Consider the following 22,127-nt stretch of genomic DNA (forward strand, 5'->3'; position numbering starts at 1 on the left):
CCCTGCATAAAACAAGCGAAAACCATGGCAATCCACCACTTTTCCTGCTTCACCGTGACTCTTGTGCTCCACCGCACACAAGACATCCCACTGATTCTCATGCAAGACAGTCCACATGGCATGTTGCTTATGGCGAGAACAAATGCCTCACACATTCCACGTGAGTATCTTCATATATCTGTAAAAAGAAAATCAAGAACGAGGCACCGCTTGCCTCGATTTAACCTTGTCTGCTAGAATGTCAAGGACACCGTCATCCAGAAAATCAGCTAACACTGCAAAAGAATTCTGCGAGCCAGCTTTAGAGGTAGATGGGATATCCATTGTCTTGGGGATGGAACGGGGATAATGACGATCCCAGGGTGTAATCACATTGCTTCTAGAATCAAATGCCAACTTAGCAGGCGGGCCCTTGGGACCGTCTGTATATACTTTTCTTGTAGACTAATTACAGGGAGCAGGAGCCATAGTACGCACAGCATGCTGTGAAGAGAACATTTCTTTCCTGTGCATATACGTGCGCATTGAGTCCTGTGACACAGTAGGCCCAGAATCCGGCAGAGCAGCATCCAAGTGTTTACCTTTTTTGGGACGTGCCTCTATCCAGTCATTGCTACGTGAATCCAAACCCAAAACCTGTTGTTTACCTTTATCCAAAACACTGGCTGGCTGGGTTTCCTCCTATGACGGAGCATCAAGCACCATGTCATCCATGGGCAGGACAACATGCATAGTATCTGAAGATGGTTGCCTCTCTGGGCATTCGGCCATAAATTGCTCCAATTTACCACACGAAAAGCAATGTCTGCAAAGTTGCCCCATTTCAAGCGAAAATGCAAAGGATGCATGCCAGAGCAATTAAGGCGCAGCCATGCAGGCCTCTTCCTGGCAGTGTCCCATAACATACACAAACGATTTCTATTCATTGCCCTTAGGCTTGGGGGGACCAGCACTGTTTCCACAACGGCCGTGGCACCCTTTAACAATGGCCAATAGACAGCTGGGCAATTTTCCACCTCAACCCACACCGGGCATTCACATTGAAGCAGGCGCTGAAAGGCTGCCATAGGGCTCTAGGGCACAACATGGACCAAACGGCGATCAAAGAACAATGGTAGTTTGGACAGGAGCTCAGCCCGATGCTTCTACGAGTCTAGCAGCACCTCATAGAAGCCTCGAGGCCCAACAAAAATCTCCTCAACACACGCCCCTTGCAGTAAATGGTGCAGCCATTGGCGAATATGGGAAAGTACTGGGATCCTGCCGGTGAAGAAGAGTATAATTGCACGGTCATAAAACACTGAAAAAGAGCGCAGGACAGTTTTCGGATCCACCGTTGCCTCTAGAACCTCTTCAGTTCCCGCGTCAGAAAAAGCTTCATGATTATGCCGGACATAGTCGCCAAGCAACGTATTGGCAAACTCCAGCAAATGCTCCCAGTCAATCTCCTAGGAATCCATAGCATCAGAGGCCACCTGAGCATAAGAACGATCCTGATGACCGATGGTCTCTTCGGGCGTAGGCTTGGAGCGTTTAGCCGCAGGCTGCAAGTCAGGAGCAGGCGGGATCTTCTCTGTACACGGCACCATATCTTCCGGTTCGTCTGCATTAGAATCTGGACCAAGAGCGGCCACCGTTTGTTCTATAAAAGCCATGTCCAGGCCAACCATGCTTCTCTCGCTCTCTCTCTCTCTCTCTCTCTCGCTCTGCAGGTCCCGCAGACCTGCAAAATCAGGGAACCACCCAGCTGCAGCAATATGACTGCAATGGGGCTCCTGTGGAGAACAGGACAGACACGCGCAGATGAATCGGGGCGCAAGGTAATAGGTCAGACATAGGTGAGGCGTCCACGCGGTTGCATCAGCCCTGCACGCTGACGCAGAGCAGTCGACCACAGGCGGAGCTCTCTGCACAGGTCACGTCGACAGGGTAGGCGACAAGGGGTCAGGCATAGGGAGGCGTCGAGGGGGCAGATGTGAAGGGCGCTGCACGCTGGCGCAGAACCAGCGACCAGCAGCAAATCTGGCGAGCAGACGACGGGCGTCAACGGAGCCTTTCGACAGAGGGTGCAGGTTAGGGCGATGGCAGGGGCCGCGGTCCACAGGCCAAACGGGCGACGGTAGCAGGTCGCGCAGGACTGGGCGATGTCAGGGGCCGTGGTGCATAGGTCAGACGGGCGGCAGTAGGGCAAGAGGCACAGGCGACGACCAGGCTGCACGCACGCTGCGCCTCTCTCTCTCTCTCTCTCTCTCAAGCATACATGCCTGTTATTTGTATAATCATTCATATATGATGTATCCACTCCTATGTATGTACTTGTAAGTTGTAGTGCATGTTGCGCATGCGGCATATGCCATAGAGGTTTTGGTGTGTTACCCTCAAGTATTCATCTTATATACTCCAATAGCATTGCTATTTAGACTCTTAACATCTGTTCTATCATCTATAGTTCAAAATAATGAAGTTATTTTTTTTTTCATACTAATATTGTACCGTACCTTATAAAATCTTAAAGTACCATTTAGTACCGTATTTTATCGTACCGTACTTTTCGTACATGACAACTATGCACGCTTCCACCAACTAACTAGAGTTAGGTTTATTTACTATAGAGCCTAGTTTCTCTACTTTAATATCCTAACACACTACATGTACACACCCTACATTGACACTTTAACAAGTGTCCACACCACACAAATTACATTGGGCATTGCCTAGAATTGGCAAATTCTGACAGAGCGATGTATCGCATGAGGCTACACATTGGAAGCTTGCCTTGTAAATTGCATCATAAGTAAAGAACCAAATGGCTGACATTGACCACCTTCAAATATCCATACAATTAGATATCCATAGTAAGACACTTTTTTGAGGAATGCACCATTTCATTAATGTAAAATGTACATCCTTAGTTGACCAAGTGTGGAGCAATTCAGATCAAAGGCCTAAAAGCAATGGAAAAACACTTCAAATTCAACTGTGGAAGGTCTTCAAGGGAAAGGGTATTTTGAAGAGACTAGAGCAACTCATGCACACGTGCTTGAAAACCTTCACACATGCACGCACCCAACCACCCACCCATCCACCTGCCCAACCACCTATGCATGTGTGCATGCACACATAATGCACATGCATGCCTGCACGTGCATGTGTGCACCGCACACAATCCACACACACACACACACACACACACGCGCGCGCGCATGCACACATGCACTCGCACATCTATGCAAACATTCATGCAGGCATGTACATGTGCATGCATCCATGCACATACACTGACATATACCTTGGATGCATATATACACATCTTGCATGCATGCACATACACTGACATAGACCTGGATGCATATAAACACATCTTTACAAGCAATACAAGATTTTTATGGTTGTATAGCTTGTTTACATATATTTGGTGGTATACATCCGTGTAAAATAGGTCTATATGCAGCTGGCTGCTAAGATTCAACGTATCTGGTGATTTTGTAGACTCTCTATGTGTTGAAAATGGTTACAGCTGACATGTGACTACTTTTGAATGTCTTTGCAGGCACCTGACCGCTTTGTGACTGCAGCAGTTATAAATCCTGTATGCAACATCTCGTCAATGATTGGTGTAACAGATATTCCAGATTGGTGTTATGTAGAGACGTATGGAGAAGCTTGCTTTTCTTCCTATTCTGATTCCCCATCTGCTGAGCACTTAAAGACCTTCTATCAAGCATCACCAATGTACCATATTAACAAGGTATAATCTTAATGGTTGAAGTTTGACTTTCAGAATGTTCTTTAGAGATGCTTTTAAAAAGAAAGGTTACATTAAAGGTACAACAATAAAGAGCTTAGGATTGAAAATATGTTTCATAAGGTTGAAATAGTTTGGATATGTGCGTTATTGTTAGTATGTTTAAAATAGTTATTTTCTTTATATATCTGTAATATCTGAATGTCTCTTGTTTTTCACTTCATCAATCTGAAAATAATATGATGACGAGAAGCTCAAATTTGCCCCCAAATTATGAAGTAGAACTCCCCATAACAAAAGTACTGATCTTTTTCTTCAGTACTGCTCTTTAGTAAATAAGGCATACAAAATGTGTGCCATGAAAACCTAGGGGAGGAGCCTTTATGGTCTTATCTGTTCAAGAAAGAGAGAGTGTAGTTCTATAGGAGGGTCAATGGGCATCTATGGTCCTTTTTGCTGGAAACTCCTTGGGGAATCTCCATAATGTTATCTCCTTACTGGCCTGATTGGTGGGTCTGTCCATTGCATTTGGCAGTTATGCATGAAGTGGAAACTGAGCGGATTTGGCCATTGTCCCTAAGAACAAAAAAATAGCACATATGTTGGTGACGTCTGGCAATTGTTTGTTAAGATAGTGAATCAATCACACAATTCAATATGGCAAAACCTGAGCTTGTGGAGTGTTCCTAGAGTAATTTGTACTTACATATTGATTACGACTATTGCTGGTGGTGCACTATTAGTCAGAACGAGCTAGATGTAATCCCGTATTCAGAAGGCCCTTAAGCTTGTGTGTAATTATGTTAGTTATGACGTTTTTCTTGAATAGAAAAGAGAAAATTCTATTCATAAGACTTCTTGGAACAAAATATCCCTTGGTAAAGTGCAAATTACAAAGCATCCCTATAAGGGACTTCCATATCAAATATGTAAGGGAAAGTCTATCACAAAGGTGGAATAAATAGCCAATCAGGAGGCCTATAATGCCAGACAATGTGGGTTTGGAAGAGAAAGAAATTGCCAGAATCCTAAGTCATGAGAAAAGCATCTCTCTTCCTCCTCATAGTCTTTGAACTGCATTGTATTTTCTTTCATCTCCCACAAAGAGTATGCACTATCTTTGTCCAAATCTTGGTGAGAGTCTCTGAAATAGATATGTGTAAAAGATCAATGGCCTGACCACATTTGGCTGTCGATGTGTATGTGTACCAAGCAATAATGCTAGCTTTGAGCTCCCACGTGTGGCAATGTCCCTTGAGTCCACATTGTCTCTAAATATCATGCAAATTCTAAAGAAATACCCTAATGTAGAAACATAAATGAAAGTGTATGACAAAACATAAACTCGGCATAACACAGTTAGGGTTAGGGTAACTTAGAGACAATGAGCAGAGTGAAGGAATAATATAACATGATGCTCATGTAGCAAACAAACCATGCAGGAAATGAAAACTATAAACACCGCAGCCCCCCCCCCCCCCCCCACCCCCCACCCCCCCCAAAGACAGCAGATGATGTGTTGGATTAGTGTCGGGCTGCTGAGGAGAGAGAAAAACAGACAATGCAGCAGGAGTTGATGATATGGCAGCCTGTAGTGTGAATGCAGATGGAGATGGTGATGTGGCAGCCTATACAGCAGCTTGCTGAGGCAAATGCAGAATTTTTGCAAACATTTGGGGTAGGGCAGCAGCTAGCAAGTACAAACACAGTAGTAGAATGCCATGTGGCACCTGGTGACAGTAGAGGAGTGAATAGTTGCAATAGTTGGGGTGGACAGCAGCTTTAGAAGGTGTGGACTGTGTGATGAAGGCTGGAAACAGGCCCTAGATGGGTCTAGACAAGGTCGCACAGCCTCTGCTGAGATGTCCTTCATGAATGGGATGTGGGTAGCGAAGCTAGAAGGCATGTAACATGCAAAAACGAGATTGGGCTGAATGGAGGGCAGCTTGCCTATTTATAGAAAGTTTCGAAACCTCGGACCTCTCCCCGTTTTAACTCTCTTGAACCACTCCCCGTTTTAGGGTTTTTCAGTAATCAAGCATTTTTGGGCTTGTTCAAGAGGCTAATTCAGCATGTAATGGTTATTTGAGTTAAACACTAATTCTGCTCACTAGCTACCCTAGGCATGACTCCCTTATACATGATCATATCCACAAGTTGGGCCCTTGTCTATGATCCAAGCAAGGGTCCTCCATGTAGGGATCATACAGTCTACAATACCATGAAACACCATCTTAAGCGCTCTCCCCTAAATTTTATGAGCCCTTGGGAAATCCCATATGCAATGCCTCTATCTCCTCCTGTTGCCCACATCTAGGCAAAAGGACAAGGTCTGTGCCATAGCCAAGCCATGTGGCAATTGCTAAACTCGTGTGCTAGCAACCAAACAAAAAGTGTGATCTTTCTTGGTCTAAAACTGTTCTCCAATCTCCTCTAGAAGGATTCAAGAAAGGGGTACAATATAGCTAGGGTAGTCCAATGTTGAGCTATAGTTGGCACCACTCTAATCCTTCTCATGTGTATGCTCCTCCCTAGCTTAGTGGTATACCTGAAGGGCACATCTCGAGGCATCTATGCAAATTGATCTCTGCATACCCACTCTTTGAGGTTCCATTTAAGTTTTTGTTGTGGCCTCCTCCAGTATGCCCAATGTCTCCATCCATCTATCATACACGAGTGAGGATTTGGTTCTATGTACCAAGTCTTGTCATAATGAGCCACAACTCTAATCCTTTTTCAAGAGCATCCTATGAGCTTGGACTAATTTAGTTCCTCTCATGTAAGTGTGCCATTCTTTTGTACCAAGAAAGTAAACACACTCTCTTAGCTTGTGGCTACCATTGCAAGAAGGATCTCTCCTTTGGTAAAGAGCCCAATCCATGTTTGCATGAGTTCTCCATTTTGGGGGTATCACCTTCCTGATGTTCTCCATTGTGGCTTTTGCCCCTTGATTCATTGAAGTCTCTCACTTTGTATATGAATTGGAAGCTCGAGAAAGACAAACCACTCGCGGACTATAGAAGTTAATCTATGAAGAGAACTTACCCCAAAATAGGGGGACCCTCTTTCCAATGGCATGACCTCTCACTATCATGAGTAGTTGATTGAATCGACAGTGGGCTGTGCCAATCTGAAGTCTTGCAAATATTGATCTCCATGCCCATATAATAGATGCAACAAATTTGACCTGAAAACTATTCCCAAGCTATGTGGCTTGAATGTGCTAAAATATCCAATGTATGCTAGGCTGCCATGGTTCTCCCTCATCAAGAGCAATGGTCTCTAATCTCCATAGCAGTAGCTTTTTCCATGGCTCCTTGCTTGAAAGGAGGCCCCTAACAATGAGCTTCACGATCAATGCTCTGCTCTAATCATCTAGGTCAATTATATCCCCAATTTGCCCCTAGATTTTGGTTGAATGATAACATCCCAAGCTATCTTAGCCCTTGCAGGTCTACCATCTCCACTAGACCAAATGAAATTCCTGATGAGCCTCTTCGATTGGCCAATGTATGACCTAGAGAAGGCCTAGCAACAAATTATGTAACACATAGTAGCTAATAAAACTTGGTTTGCCATTATCATTGTGCTTGCTAGAGATAGTCTCCTTGTGCTCCAATATAATACCTGTTGCCTTATGCTGAGTAGTAGGGCTGCCAACTATTGCTCAAAAGAAATATCAATGCTTACATGGCAACCTAAGTATCTCACTAAAGTGTTGTAGAGGACCCAAGTGAATCCTCATGTGCCCTCCAATCTAGTGTTGGCATAAAAATTCATTACAAATTGATTAGCTCTTTAAAACAATCTCAAAACATGTATATTACCAAAAGTTTCATTAAATGGTACGCGGTCCTAGAGAATTTTTGTATCGCATAAGCGAAACCCTAATTTGGGAGGATTCTTCCATATCTATAAATAGACACATTTCACCATTCAGCCCTTGTCTTTGAGATTTTGGCCATCAGCCCTATTCGACTAGCTGTCGAGTCCCCAACAATTGCTGCTACTTGGTTTACAACTGTCACATAGCCTCCCATTGCTATGAGTGATAAGCTGCCGTCATCTTTAGGTGGTAACATTGCTGCGTTTACCAGTTCGAGCCACAGAGATTGCTGCATTTTGGTTTCCAACTTCCTGCCCTTCCATTTTCAGCATAAACCTGATTTGCATTTGCATCCACAATAGGTCATTTTTGTGTGTTTTCAGCACTTTTCTTTATCAGTCTCTACTTTGACTTGTGGTCTTAGTTGTGACCGCATGACCATTATGAAACATGTGTCTTCGGGGTTATACATGCAGATGTTTAATCCATCCAAGTCCGCTACTACGCAGGAGCATGTCAAGAAGCTGCAAGTGCTAATTGTAGGGAAGATGATTACTTAGGAGGACTATCAAGAATCGCGTGGTAGGGGGACTTGCTTGAGATGCTGCGCCAAATACACACTATATACACAAGAGGAAGCTCACTCAAGAATATAAGAAGAGAGATGGAGGCCAAAACGTTTTCTTGTTGATTTTTCTTCTTCTTCCACACACCATACAATGGACTACACTAATCGACTGGCACTATATCTTTGCCAGCTGTAGGTAGGTGTAACAAACTAAATATAATAAGTGATGAGTCAGTGACCATGTGAGTATCATACTGACCACTAACGTGCTAAGTGTAGACGTGCGGACTCATCTAGCCAGGCGGTCCATCATCAATGTGTGCACGTGTTGAGCTTGCCATCTCAACACTTCCCCTCAAGCTCAATTCTATCTTTGCAACTCCAAGTAAGCTTCGGAACTTTCAAAGCTTCTATGCACCCAATGCCTTCGTGAAAATGTCAGCTATCTGATCCTGTGTGCTGACATATACCAAGTCAATCTCTCCTGCAAGTATCTTCTCTCTCACAAAGTGGTAGTGCACCTCAATGTGTTTTGTCCTAGTATGGAACACTGGATTCCTAGCTAGCTCTATGGTGCTCATGTTGTCACAATGAATGACATCTGGACCATCTCCCTGCACGTCCAAATCACCTAATAACTTTTGCAGCTATACCACCTCACATGTTGCCATAGCAGCACCTCCGTACTCGATAAAGCAACTGTAAGTTGCTTTTTGCTGCTCCATGTAACTGCTGCACTACCAAGGAAAAACATGAATCCACTCGTAGATCTTCTGTCTGATATGCTACCAGCCCAATTTGCATTGTGTATCCAAAGATTTGTACGTCCTTACCTGCCTTGTAAAAGAGTCCATGATGTAAAGTGGACTTCACATACCTCAATATACGTCTAACTGCATCCAAATGAGACTTTCTAGGCATCTGCATAAATTGACTGACAAGGCCAACAACATAGCTCAAGTCTGGCCTTCTGATAGTTATGTAAATCAAACTCCCTCCCATCCTCGTGAACATAGTAGGGTCTTCTATCTCATCCCCAACATCAGCACTTAACTTTACATTTTGCTCCAATGGTACTGAAAGAGGCTTACATGTTGTCATACCATACTTAGATAACATATCCAAGCCATAGTATGCCTTTGGGATAGCCATATACCATCATCACATCTGATTACCTTAATATCAAGAAAGTATATCAGCTCACCCAAATCTTTCATCTCAAATTTCTTCTTCAAGGAGTTCTTAACTTCAACAATCCCAGTGTCACTGTCACCTGTAATAATCAAGTTATCCACATAGATGACTATGATGACTAAACCTGCATCTCCCTTTCTCACATAAAGTAAATGATTAACATAAAAAATACAAAATCCAATATTGACAAGATACTTTCCAATCTTGTCAGACCATGCTCTAGGTGCTTGCTTCAACCCATAGAGCGCCTTCTTTAACCTACACACATATGTGGGATGCTCTAAATCCTCATAACCTGTTTGGCTGCTCCATATACATTTCTTCTTGCAATTCGCTATGCAAGAAGGCATTCTTAACATCCATTTGCTGCAAACTCCAACCTTTGGCTGGTGTCAGCATAGCCTTTTGCAACCAGCCTAGTCTTATACTTGCTAACTGAACCATCTGCATTATGCTTGACTTTGTAAACCCACTTACAGCCAATAGCTTTTTTACCCTTAGGTAAGGATACCAAATCCCAAGTCTTATTGGCTTCTAATGCAACCATCTCCTCATCTATTGTTGTATCCCAATGAGTATGACCAACAGCATCCTCAAAACAAGTGGGCTAAACATCCTCACCTAGTTTCACCATATAAGCATAATGGTAAGCTGCATAACCTTCAAAACCAAATCTTTTAACAGGGTATCTGACTCTGCTAGATCTGCATACCACCGGATCACTCAATGGAGCCTTTGCATTACTATGAGCTCTCTATGCACCTGGTATCTTGATTGAAGGAATGCCAAGCTCATCATCCAAACTCTCCGAACCACTAGAATCTCCATCAAATCCCAAATGACTGGTAGATGCATCATTACCATCCAACACTTTCTTCTTTCCTTTGTCCTTTTCTGTAACAATTATAGATCCACTTGAAGATGTGGGGCTACTCCTTAGTCTCCCAGACCAAGGGCTCACTGTAGGTGTAGTACTAGATGATGTTTCTGGTCCACTAAGACTCCGTGATTCTTGTTTATCTTTCTGCGCATAGCTATCCTGATCATTATCATCATCCAAAACATCACCAGCAAGTGTATACCAACTTCCCATCTTATTAAAGATAACATCCCTGCTCAAAGATATCTTTCTGTGCATAGCTATCCTGATCATTATCATCATCCAAAAACATCACCAGCAGGTGTATACCAACTTTCCATCTTATCAAAGTCATACTGCCTTTGGGATAGCCATATACCATCATCACATCTGATCACCTCAATACCAAGAAAGTATCTCAGCTCACTTAAACCTTTCATCTCAAATTTCTTCTTCCAGGAGTCTTTAACTTCAACAATCCCAGTGTCACTGTCACCTGTAATAATCAAGTTATCCACATAGATAACTATGATGACCAAACCTGCATCTCCCTTTCTCACATAAATTAAGTGATCAATATAAAAAATACAAAATTCAATATTGACAAGATACTCTCTCATCTCTGAACTCACCTGTGACAGGGTTATAACAATGATACCCTTTCTGCTCTACAGAGTATCCAATAAAAATACATTTTTCTGCCTTTGGATCAAACTTCTTCGGTAGCTCATCTGGTACATGAACGTATGCAACACAGTCAAATATCTTCAAGTGCGATACATCAGGCTTCTTGTCAATAAAGCATTCTTCAGGAGTCATCTCATGAACTGCAACTGTGGGAGTTATGTTCATAATGTAAACGGTAGTATGGACAGCCTCGGGCCAAAAATGTTTGGGCGTATTCTTTTCAGCCATTAATGCCCGTGCAACTTTTGCAATATGCCTGTTTTTTCTTTCTGCAACACCATTTTGTTGTGGGCTATATCTGCAAGTAAATTGCCTCTTTATCCCATGAGTCCTCAAGAAACCACTGAACTCATTAGAGAGGTACTTTTCCCCTCCATTTGATCTCAAGCACTTCACTTTTAAGCCTGTTTTTGTTTCAAGAGCTGCCTTAAAAGATTTGAAGTGCTCAAACACATCACTCTTTTCCTTCATGAAGTATGTATACCCATAGCTTCCTTGAACAGTCATCAATAAATGTGACAAAGTATTTGTTGCCGCCAAGAGATACATCCTGTGTAGGTTCCCAAACATCTGTATGCACGACATCAAGTATTTTTCTACTTACTTCTCTGTCATGCGAGAAGGGTTGTCTTGCCTGCTTACCAAACTCACATGCTTCACAGACTTTATGCAATTCTGCAACTCTAAAAGAAAGCAACTTTGTAACCAATCCTCTGGACTGTATTAATTTCGGCCTTTGCACATTTGCATGTCCAATACCTTTATGCCATATTTCAATATCTACAACTACTTCTTTTGCTTTAGCATATATAGTAGTATCCATTGCAAGAATTCCAACATCTAAAGTGAACATTTGGCCAATTCTACTTCCTTTTGCGACCAACTTGCACTTATCATTAAAGTCTTCTACAAAACAACCTTTTGCATTGAATCGGACCTGCAACCCTTGGTCTAGCATTTGGCCAACAGACACTAGATTCTTTGTAATTGAAGGCACATGTAATACATTTGTCAGACTCTTTGTCTGGCCATCATACAAGGACAAGGGAACCTTTTTAATGTGTGAAATTGGTTGGCATGAATCATCACCCGTTTGCACATAACCTGGATTTTGTAAGTTCTGTATCTCTCCAAACCACTCAACATGACTAGTCATATGATTAGATACACCTGAATCGACATACCATACATCATCATATGTCTCCTTTTTTGTAACTGCATTCATCATATGTTGTATAACAAACAAACGCTCATTTTTGTCTGCATTCTATCGTGAAGATGATGTATAGTTTCCTTGTTGCAATTTACCAGTGTCAATATCATCCTTTTTAGCATAACAATTGGCTGCAATATGTCTTGTTTTGCCATAATAATGGCAAACAATAGCAGAATTTCCAGAGCCTTTGTTCTACCATCTCCCTTTTTCTCTAGAGCTCCCCCTGTCTCTAAAGTTTCCTCTGCCTTTAGAAACTTGCATTTCACCAAACTGTTGAATGAACTTGTTTTGCTGGTTATCGCCAGCACGTCCCATACCATGGCCTCTCGAAGAGGATCTACCACGTCCTCTTCTTGAACTCGAGTAAAATGCTTGGACATGTTCACAATTTCTTTCAGACGAATCACCCTGCATATTGATCTCTTCAGTAATCATGAGAGAGATCAGCTCATCAAAATCTGGAAATGGCTTCCGTACATATACTGAAGTAACATATGATTTCCATGGCTTCTCATTGTTAAGGCCACTCAGAGTGGATGAAACCAAATCATCATCATCCGGCATTGTATCAATCGCTGCTAAAGCATCTGCAATGCTTCTTACTCTTAACACATACTCATTGACATGCATTTTTCCTTTCTTCAAGGCATTTAACTCTTGCTTGAGTTGAATCTTTCGTGCCTTTGTATTTACTGAAAACATGCTCTCAAAAATTGTCCAAGCTGCATGTGAAGTTTCTGCATTCCTGATATGTCCCAGTATAGTATTATCAATGACTGTAGGTAGCCAGTACATCACCTTTTTGTCTTTCGCATTCCACTCTTTCCATGCTTTTAATTCATCTACAGTCGGAGGGATACTCAGCTCTGGCTTCTTTTCTTCACCTGGAACAAACTCATAAATGCCCTTTCCAATGAGGAAGTTCGTCACACGAAACTTCCATGAAGGGTAGTTGTTCTTGTCGAGCTTCTCAATAATGGGATTTTCACTATTCTCTGTCATTATCACAAACAAGGATACAACACAGCAAGCTAGTCTTCTGCAATCTTTCACAGCACGTGCACAGCAATACACGAAGCAATCTTTTTTACTGATTGCTCAATAGTACATATAATCTGCAACCTGTTTGTAGATAAACCTTATATTTTCTTCCTACAAACACCTCAAAAATTACAAATTCTCAATCTGTAACTTGTGCACCCACTTTCGGTCAATACAGCCGAAATCACAGTGTACCCTGAAACTGCTGTCAACAAACTTGCGGCTCTAAAACGGGGCCTGAAACGGCCTCAGACGCCCAAAATAACTGTGGATAAGCTCTAAAGGGCTTGTCTATAGAATATACAGTGATCTGCTCGCACACCAAATCTTATAGCAATCTGAGATTTTTGCTCGACCCTGCTTCTGATGCCTCCACAGGTACTATCCAAGAGAGAGAGTTGATGACACCCAAAAGAAGCATAAAAACAAGGCACAAAAATGTCCATGCATATATCATAATTTCATCTTTTGTAAAGGGGATAACATTTACATTGTTCCAAAATCAATAAAATACACACTTACATGAGGGGACCACATCCACATCCACATCTATAATAAATAAATGGTATACACAAAAGTGTTACATGCATGCATTTGTGAAGGGTAGGAATACTCAAAATTAAAGGCCAAAGGCCTTATAATATCAAATGTATCAAAGTTTCAAAGAAATAATAAAAATACGAAGGGGTGTGCTTTTTGGGGAAGAGGTGGGGTGGAGTGCACGAATGGTTATGTGCCTCTTTCCCTTCCCTCTCTCTTGTCCAATCGCACATTCTCTTTTTGGTGGTGCAAAAAGTTGTTCTCTCTCCTCTCTCCTCTGTCTTTTGTGCAAAAAATTCATCTTTTCCCTTTTGTTCTTGTATAATGGTTGAAGCTATGGATGAAGATGATGAAGATAACGAATCAGTTCATTATTAAGTGGAAGATTTATGGTTTCTTTTCAGTTTTGAGATTAATGGCTCAGCCATGTGCATAGATTTTGCACGCTTCTACCTTGGTTTCATGTTTATTTCCTGTCGTGGGAGGGTGGCTGTCAGGGTGGCTGTCAAGAGTGGAAGAATGGGAGAGCTTACCCGTTGCTTACTTGCTCAAACCTTGGTTCTTGTCCTTCACTTCAGTCTCTTGAGAATCAACCTCTCTGTGGCGCGGGTCTGATACCATATCAAGAATCGCGTGGTGGGGGGACTTGCTTGAGCTGCTGCGCCAAACACACACTGTATACGCAAGAGGAAGCTCACTCAAGAACACAAGAAGAGAGATGGAGGCCAAAACGTTTTCTTGCTGGTTTTTCTTTTTCTTCCACACACTATACAATGTACACAAAGTATAGATAAGATACAACATAAAGGAAAGTGGCACTATATCTTTGTCAGTTGTAGGTAAATGTAACAAACTAAATATAATAAGTAATGAGTCAGTGGCCATGTGAGTATCATAATGACCACCAACATGCTAAGTGTAGACGTGCAGACTCATCTAGCCAGGCGGTCTATCATCAATGTCCGTACGTGTTGAGCTTGCCATCTCAACAAGGACGTGGTGATAACTCTTCTTTCTCTGCAATAGATGGGGAAGAACAACAACAACAATAAGAAGGATGAGAAGACCAAGCAAGATAAAGCGAAAGAGTCTACTTGTTATATTTGTGGCAAGAGAGGTGAGTGGAAGAAGGATTTCCCTAACAAGGACAAGGATACTAAGAAGGAGAAAACTACAAAGGACTTAGGAGCGGTAGTTGCTCCTTCATTGGCTACCTTCCCTCATTTGGAGGTAATTAAGGAAGCTCCTTGGATAGCCTTTCATGCATCAATGTTGGGCCCTGAGCCTTGTAAGTGGATTGTGGACAGTGGCACTTCCTACCACATGACTCCTTCTAAAGATGGTATGTTCCGTATGCATCAGATGTATGGGTAAACTCTCATGTGTAAGAGCTCTTTGGTTTCTATTAGAGGCAATGGTAATATGCAACTGATTTTGGATGGGCATGGTGGGTGCCCACACATCAAAAGTTCTCTATGTGTCGAGTTTGGGATATAATTTTCTTTTAGTGAGCAAGATTTGTGCTCTTGGGCTCATGGTCGAGCTTGATAAAGACCCTTTCTGAGTTCTTGATGGAGGTTCTCAATAGTTTCTTTGTGCAAGTCATGAGGAGAATGGGGTCTACAAGATGCGGACTTCATTAACCTTTACTTATCTTCTTCTCTCTTTTCAAATTGAAACCAAGCTATGGCATGCTTGGTTTGGCCATCTCAATTACCAGTATCTTCAAAAGGTAGCCAAATATTGAGGTGAGTCATCTGCCATGTGCACCTTGCTTTTGTGGCAAGTAGCATAGAGATGTAATTCTGAGCAAGGCTTCACATAGGGTTGCATTGTCGTAGCACGTAGGGTTGAAGTTTACCACAAGGGTTTGGCAAGAAAACTTGACAAGATAGATGGAGATGTGTCTTCCAGAGATAAGTAGATTACAGTGAATGTTTAAAGGTTTAAGAGGTACTTCAGGGTCAATTATAGGGGGTTTGAGAGAAAAGAATGTATGGGTTTCAAGAGCTTCTTAGACTCCGGAGATGGTAGAGATAAGAGAAGGGTTAAAGGTTTCAAGCCAAGCTCTTGAAGATATTGATAAAGCTTTCAAGTGCATGTTCTTAGCAGAGATCACAACAGTATTATCTCATAAGTTCTAACTCAAATCAAGCTTGTTTTCCTGGATATAAGAGCAATTTAAAAAACAAGTACAATATGCTGTCATGTATCATAAACAACTCTGCATCCCATCATTCATACATGATGCCATAGCATGAATCAACTTTGCATGATTACATTCAATGTAGATTGTTAGGGACAAAAGCTTATGAGTCAATTACAAGGCTTGTAGGGTAAAGAGACTTGCTTAAAGAGAGCTTCAAATTGAGTTCCTGATAAGGATAAGTTACCCTAGCCAAGAAATAAGAGAAAAAGCTGTTTTTAATTCAACTCAAAGCATCTATGAATAATCTACAAACATTGCCCTGCCATAGGGGCACATAATACTTGCATATTTTGAAAAGATGTCTTTTGTAGAGTAAGAAATAAATTAAAAGAACAATGTTGTAGCTAATTCTCTGAATATGGCTGAAGATATCAGTCCCAAATCAGCCCAAATATCTTTCGAATTCACTTCTGATGATAGCATAAACTTCCCTTAACAGGGTGTCGGTGCGTTTGGTGTCGAGAATCCACCATGGGGGTAGGAGACAGCAGGGTGAAGGTAGATTCTGGGAGAGGAGTAGACGGAAGAGAAGGGGTTCGAAAAAATTGAAAACAACGATCACACGTTGCGCAATTTTGCCAATCTCTCTTTTTATATAAAATCCTCTCAAATTGACTGAAAGCTACATGCTTTCTTTTACATGTCATCCTAATCTAGAAGTTATCTATAGTTTTATGGATTTTTACTAGAGATAATATTTAAAATATCATAAATTGGCTAAACTTGTCCAAAAATCTAATATTTTTAACCATGGACACTAACACTAATGTCTAAGATGGCATTGGCTCTCTAAATCAATAAGAAAGCCACATTCTAGATTTTTTTTACACGGTGTGCGCGTAGCGGTACGACATCCATCCCCTCGTAACTTGCACATCCTCTAGCATGTGCCAAAGTCTTACGGATTTGCAGTGTTAGAAGAAGTATCTTCTGCCATGTCAATGTCTTCATCTTCCTCTATGTCTTCATACTCTTGAATTACATCCAAGTCTTCTAAAGCATATGGTGAACTTTCTCTTTGTTTGAAGAGCTTGATTCTTTTTCCAACTACGAGTATCTTCATGCTTGTCCCATCCAATTCAGCCAATGAATATATGGCGTTGTCATGAACGACCTTTACCACATACGGGCCAAACCAAAGCTTTACCATCTTTCTAGAAAAACTGTATTGATTGTCTAGGTTGCTGTCATAGACAAGCACCTAGTCATTTTCTTGAATTACTCTTGGCCGAAGTCGATGTCGCTTATCAAATCTTTTTTTGTTCTTTGGTCTTGGTGTCTTTAGCTTCTCAATAGTTGCTTGAACATCTTCAAGCCTTCTTTCTAGCTGCCATATGTGTAAAGTCAGCAACTCTTTTCTACTGATGCCTTCCTCCTAAGGTAGAAGACTCCATGTAAGAATAGATTCTTCAATTGGCATAATTGGTTGAGTGGTCTGGTCAGCCCATAATGCAAAATATAGCATTTTAGGCCATTCTTTGATCTTTCCTCTACAAGACTTTGCTAAAGCTTTGAGAATAGGCTGGTGCCCTCTCTCACTTTTCTCATTGCCTTCAGGGTTGTAGGCTGATGTTAAAGCTAACTTAATACCCAATTGAGCAAAGAAGTTGCGTGCCTCATCAACATCCAACTCTCCTCTATTTGCAGTTACTTTACCCTCACAACCATATCTACAAAACACTTCTTTAAGTAAAAAACGACAAACAGCTTGAGTGGATTTGGTTGTTAAGGCTTTGCCTTCAACTTGATTGGTTAGATCCTCTCTTGCAAGCACTAAATATCACATATTCCATATTCTTGTAGGCATAGCTAAAAGATCAATAATCCATCTGTAATGTATAGACAAAGGATAAGTTGGTTGTAACCCATCTTGATGCTTGACCATAGAATACATCTGACACACATAACAGGTTTCAACAAAATGTGCTATGTCCCGATACATGTTTTGCTGCCAATATTTTTCTTTGACTTTACTAAAGGTTCCCCATATGCCTCTATGGCCAGCCTACAAGCTTTCATGAAATTCCTTCATTACCTGTTGTTGCAATCTTTTGTTACCCAAAACTCGGACAGACGCTCCTTTCTTCTTCTTTGCGTGCTTCCATAGATGCCCTTCTTTAAGAAAAAAGCCATAAGCTTACCTCTTTATATGCTTGAACTCTTCATCAGTCCAAGACTCCTCCTTTATTGTGCTCCAATATTGGCCAATTTTCAGCCAATCTTCTTCATAATCTTCTTCAAGGAATGAACTAGAACTTGAGCAATGCAATGAGCATGCTGACTTCTAGTTGACCACCCTTCTTTCATAGATAAATCTTTGATCTTTGTTGTTGTATGGTGATTTACAGCAGTACCTTTTCCTATTGTTACTGTACTTAATGCTATACTATTAAAAAGATCAGCTTCACTTGTAAGATTCAGCTTTGGGTTTGTATATGTAGCAACTGAAAAGGTACTTTCAGCATCCATGGAATGAAAGTCAGCAAGTATAGATTCTTCAGCTTCATCTTCTTCCATCAGCTCTTCTTCATTGTCATATCTTGCACGTGACAGCATGTCAATGTGTCATGAGAGTCATGATAAGCAAACTAGATCAAAGATCATGATCATGATCTAAGGTTGCTCTAGCTACTCGTGAAGTACCAGCATCATCATCATGTGTACCACGAATTGCTGCATCTCCCTCAACATCAGCATGTGTCTTACCTTTTTGTTGCATCTCCCACTCTGTGAATGGATTAGTCTTTGTTGTCGTATTCTTACATAACATCGTCAAATTAGCACTAACAAATACGAGATCCTTTGCCCTCTCCACACCAAGACGATTCTTCTTTGAGGCAATGTGAGCGTATACACTTCACAATTGCTTCAAACAAGAGGAGCTAATTGATTGACTCAAACTATGAATAGCTAGTTGCTGCAAATCAGGACCAGTTGAACCATAGTCCTCCCACCACAAAGCTGCCCTAATCTTGCAGCGATCCTCGTGTGCATCCCCACAACCAAGAGAACTCTGAAAGGTCTTATAACATGAAAGTTGTTCTGTGATCTTTTGTCTAGTACCATGGTTAGAGACAATATAAGTCTCTATGTATCCATAACCTCAGTGCCATTCTCTTCACCCTTGCAGTGGGTCACAATCCACAACAAATGCAGCTGCATGCATGGGTAAGCTATAGAAGTTCCACCTTGTCACAACTAAATGACATATCTTCTCATATGCCTCATCATTTGGTGCCAACTCCTGCAGCTTTTCATTCAGCCTATCCATAGCCGTATATACCTTGCCAATGCAAGGTCTCATAGCATTCATAACCCTGAGTAAATGCACAAGAGGTGATACCATAGCCTCTATCTGTTTTACATTATCCCAAAAAACGGAGTTATTTGCTTTCTTTAAGCATAAGATACCTGTAGGAGTATCTGGCAATGGTGATGAGGTGAACTCATCACTAACAAATAACTACCTCAAGGCATTATTGCATTCTCTTAATTTGCCTATCATTAAGAAGTTAAAGGCAAACTTGGTATCAAAGTATTTTAAAAGTATCTTCTTTGATTGCCAAGAGAACTGATGGTGAACAAAGTGGTGATTCTAAACAAAGCTAACCATTTGAGCTCCTTGCTTTATGACAGGTGTAATCCATGATAGGTTACCAATATCCTTAAGTAGGTTATTCAAGCAATGAGCCATACAATATGAAACTGTGATACACAGATAATATCCCTAGATGATAGCAACTATTGCTCTTTTCGCAAGCTCTCCATCTGTAACAAATCCCACAACATGCTCAATGCTAAAAAGCTCAGTACGTGTAACCCACTCTACTACAAGTACAATCTTTGAACTTCGGTGTCCTTGATGCATCATGTGAAGATATGAAATACATTTTACCAGGAGGAGCAAAAAAAATCGAAAAGAGAATTTGCCACACATGGAAAAGTGGAACCCTAAGTTTTGGGTTACTCATTTGGTCCATATGTGGCTCAAATTAAGGCAACAGGATTTCAAATTCAAAATTCTATCAAAGTTTAAAATTGTTAATCGTCCCAATCATAGCTATTTAATTTGGATGCCATAAAGCATTCACATTCAAGCAACCATGCCACGAATGGATTACTTGCATGTATCACTCCGACCGTCAACAATCAGTGAAACTATTTTTAGCCCACAGGCTCTTTCTAAACACTACTGCTTACTTAACAAGGTGCTTTTCCTTGTGGAGCAAAGTGGTGCATAAGGTCTCTGATGATGGAGGTACATATAAAGGGCCATACTCACCAATCTTCTTGCATATCAATTTAAAATACTCTGCTCTGGCTACATGAAATTGAATGTGCATGATAGAAAAGCTCTTCCTTCTTCTTGGGATCCCAATTAGCATCAAATGTGCTCTATCTATGTGCAACATGTGGTGGTCTTGATGCCATGGGCGATACAATGTTTGTAGTAGATGTGAAGGTAGCACTTCCTAATATTGATCTTGCTCTAGACACATTTGATTGGGATGGTGTCAGAAAAGTTGTAGGGTTAATTGCAACATGTCGTGGTCTAGACGCAAGATAAGCTTGTTGACCTACTACATGGTCATGAAGCTCTCTTTTTTTCTCCAAGGTCACATTGGGACAAAATTGCACCATTGAATTTGGTTGATGTAGGAGATGAGCTGCAATCTAATTATGCATAAGATTATACAAGCGGCAATTGGTATTCTATGTTCTAATATTTAAGTAACTTTCAAAAATTAAAATTAAAAAAAAAATCGAAATAGAAATACTCGGTTCAATAGATTACCTTTTTTGATCTACTGGTTTGCTTGTATGGGCAAAGCTTGGAAGCCCATGGTCGAGATCCTCTATCACTCAATGGGCGGTTAGCATTTACTTCTTCCCACTATGACCAACCATTAGACCTTTTCCCTTGACCACCTGCACGATGAATGAGGCAAGAAGATGAAGCCATTTCAGGCTGAAAACTGAAATAAAAATGGCTGAAGAAAAGCTTAAAGGGATGGCCACTGCGAAGAGACTCCGGGGAAGGGAGAAGAGTGAGGGAGAAGTTGAGAACTTAGAAGAGGGAAGGGAAAAGGAGGGAAGGGAAAAGGAAGAAGAGAAGAAGAGAAGAGGAGAAGAATGGAGAAGAGAGAGAAGAGGGAAGTGGAGGAAGAAGAAAGAGGGAAGTGGAAAGTTGGAGAAGAAGGAAGAAAGAAGAGGAGGTGATGAAGTTGCAGATGGGAGTAGATGGGACAGGGACAGCAGATGGGACGAGGGGCTGGAGCTGACAAGACGTGCGGGATGGGAGTTGGCAAGACTTGAGGGTGGACGAGTGCGTGTAGATGGAGTTGGATAGCAGGCCTAAAATGAGTAGGAGGTCGGAGTATTCCATGGCGCCTTTGCACCTAGAACTCACATGGCTGCCATTAGAGTCGTTTTTGCCTTAGCTAGCCATAGGGGATGGACAATTTATTAGCTTGATGTGAAGTTTGCATTCCTTAATGGAGATTTGAAGGAGAAGATCTATGTTGAGTAGTCTCCTAGCTTTTCCTCATCAAATGGCAAGGTGTATATGAAAAAGGCCCTTTACGGCCTCAAATAGGTTCCATGTGCTTGGAATGAGAAGCTTGACTCGTTTTAAGAGAAGTTAGGGTATCGATGTTCTTTTGCTAATCCCAAGTATATCCACAGTTCAGCTAGAGGGCACACGTTGTTTATGATTTATGTGGATGATCTCATCTTTATAGGTGAACATGCCAAGAAGGTCAAGCAAACAAAGGAGGCACTCATGAGATTTTCGAGATGATGGATATAGGTCTGCTCCACTTCTTTCTGGGTTATGAGATTTGGCAAACTTCGAGGGAGATTTTCATTTCTCAACAATGGTGTGTAGGAGCTTTTGACTACATTTGAGATGGAGGGGTCTAAGGCTTCTGTGTTGTGCGAGCATTGAAGTCCCCCATCAACAAGACATATCCAATGTTGGAATAATGCATAATGTCCTCATATAATGGTAGATATGGTGACTCTCCCCCTTGCGGTGCATAGGGAGAATGTGTTGGTGCAAAGGCACATTGCTATGTACATATCACAGGGGCAATCTGTATGTATCCGATCCACATGAAGCGAGCCTCCTTATCTCTCTATATGACCTGTACCATGTGCTGTAGCTCCTCCTTATACAACATAGCTACTCCTGTAGACCCTTTGGTCCCCCCTCATGATCGGGATCTAGGGCACATGTACTC

General features: G+C 41.6%; 1 protein-coding gene across 2 annotated transcripts in view; it reads left to right on the plus strand.

Annotated features, from left to right (window-relative positions):
* Positions 1 to 22,127, plus strand: part of AARE (acylaminoacyl-peptidase-like protein) — a 168,545-nt gene that overhangs the window by 141,233 nt on the left and 5,185 nt on the right. For both annotated transcript variants that reach the window (XM_087678308.1, XM_087678302.1), the window contains exon 15: positions 3,551 to 3,748. In XM_087678308.1, the coding sequence (XP_087534434.1) occupies positions 3,551 to 3,748 (198 nt within the window). The remainder of the gene's footprint in view (positions 1 to 3,550; positions 3,749 to 22,127) is intronic.

This window comes from Lygodium microphyllum, chromosome 1 (assembly GCF_053477565.2).
Source record: "Lygodium microphyllum isolate KBCC chromosome 1, Lygodium_microphyllum_v1.1.10, whole genome shotgun sequence".
NCBI classification, from domain to species: Eukaryota; Viridiplantae; Streptophyta; class Polypodiopsida; order Schizaeales; family Lygodiaceae; genus Lygodium; species Lygodium microphyllum.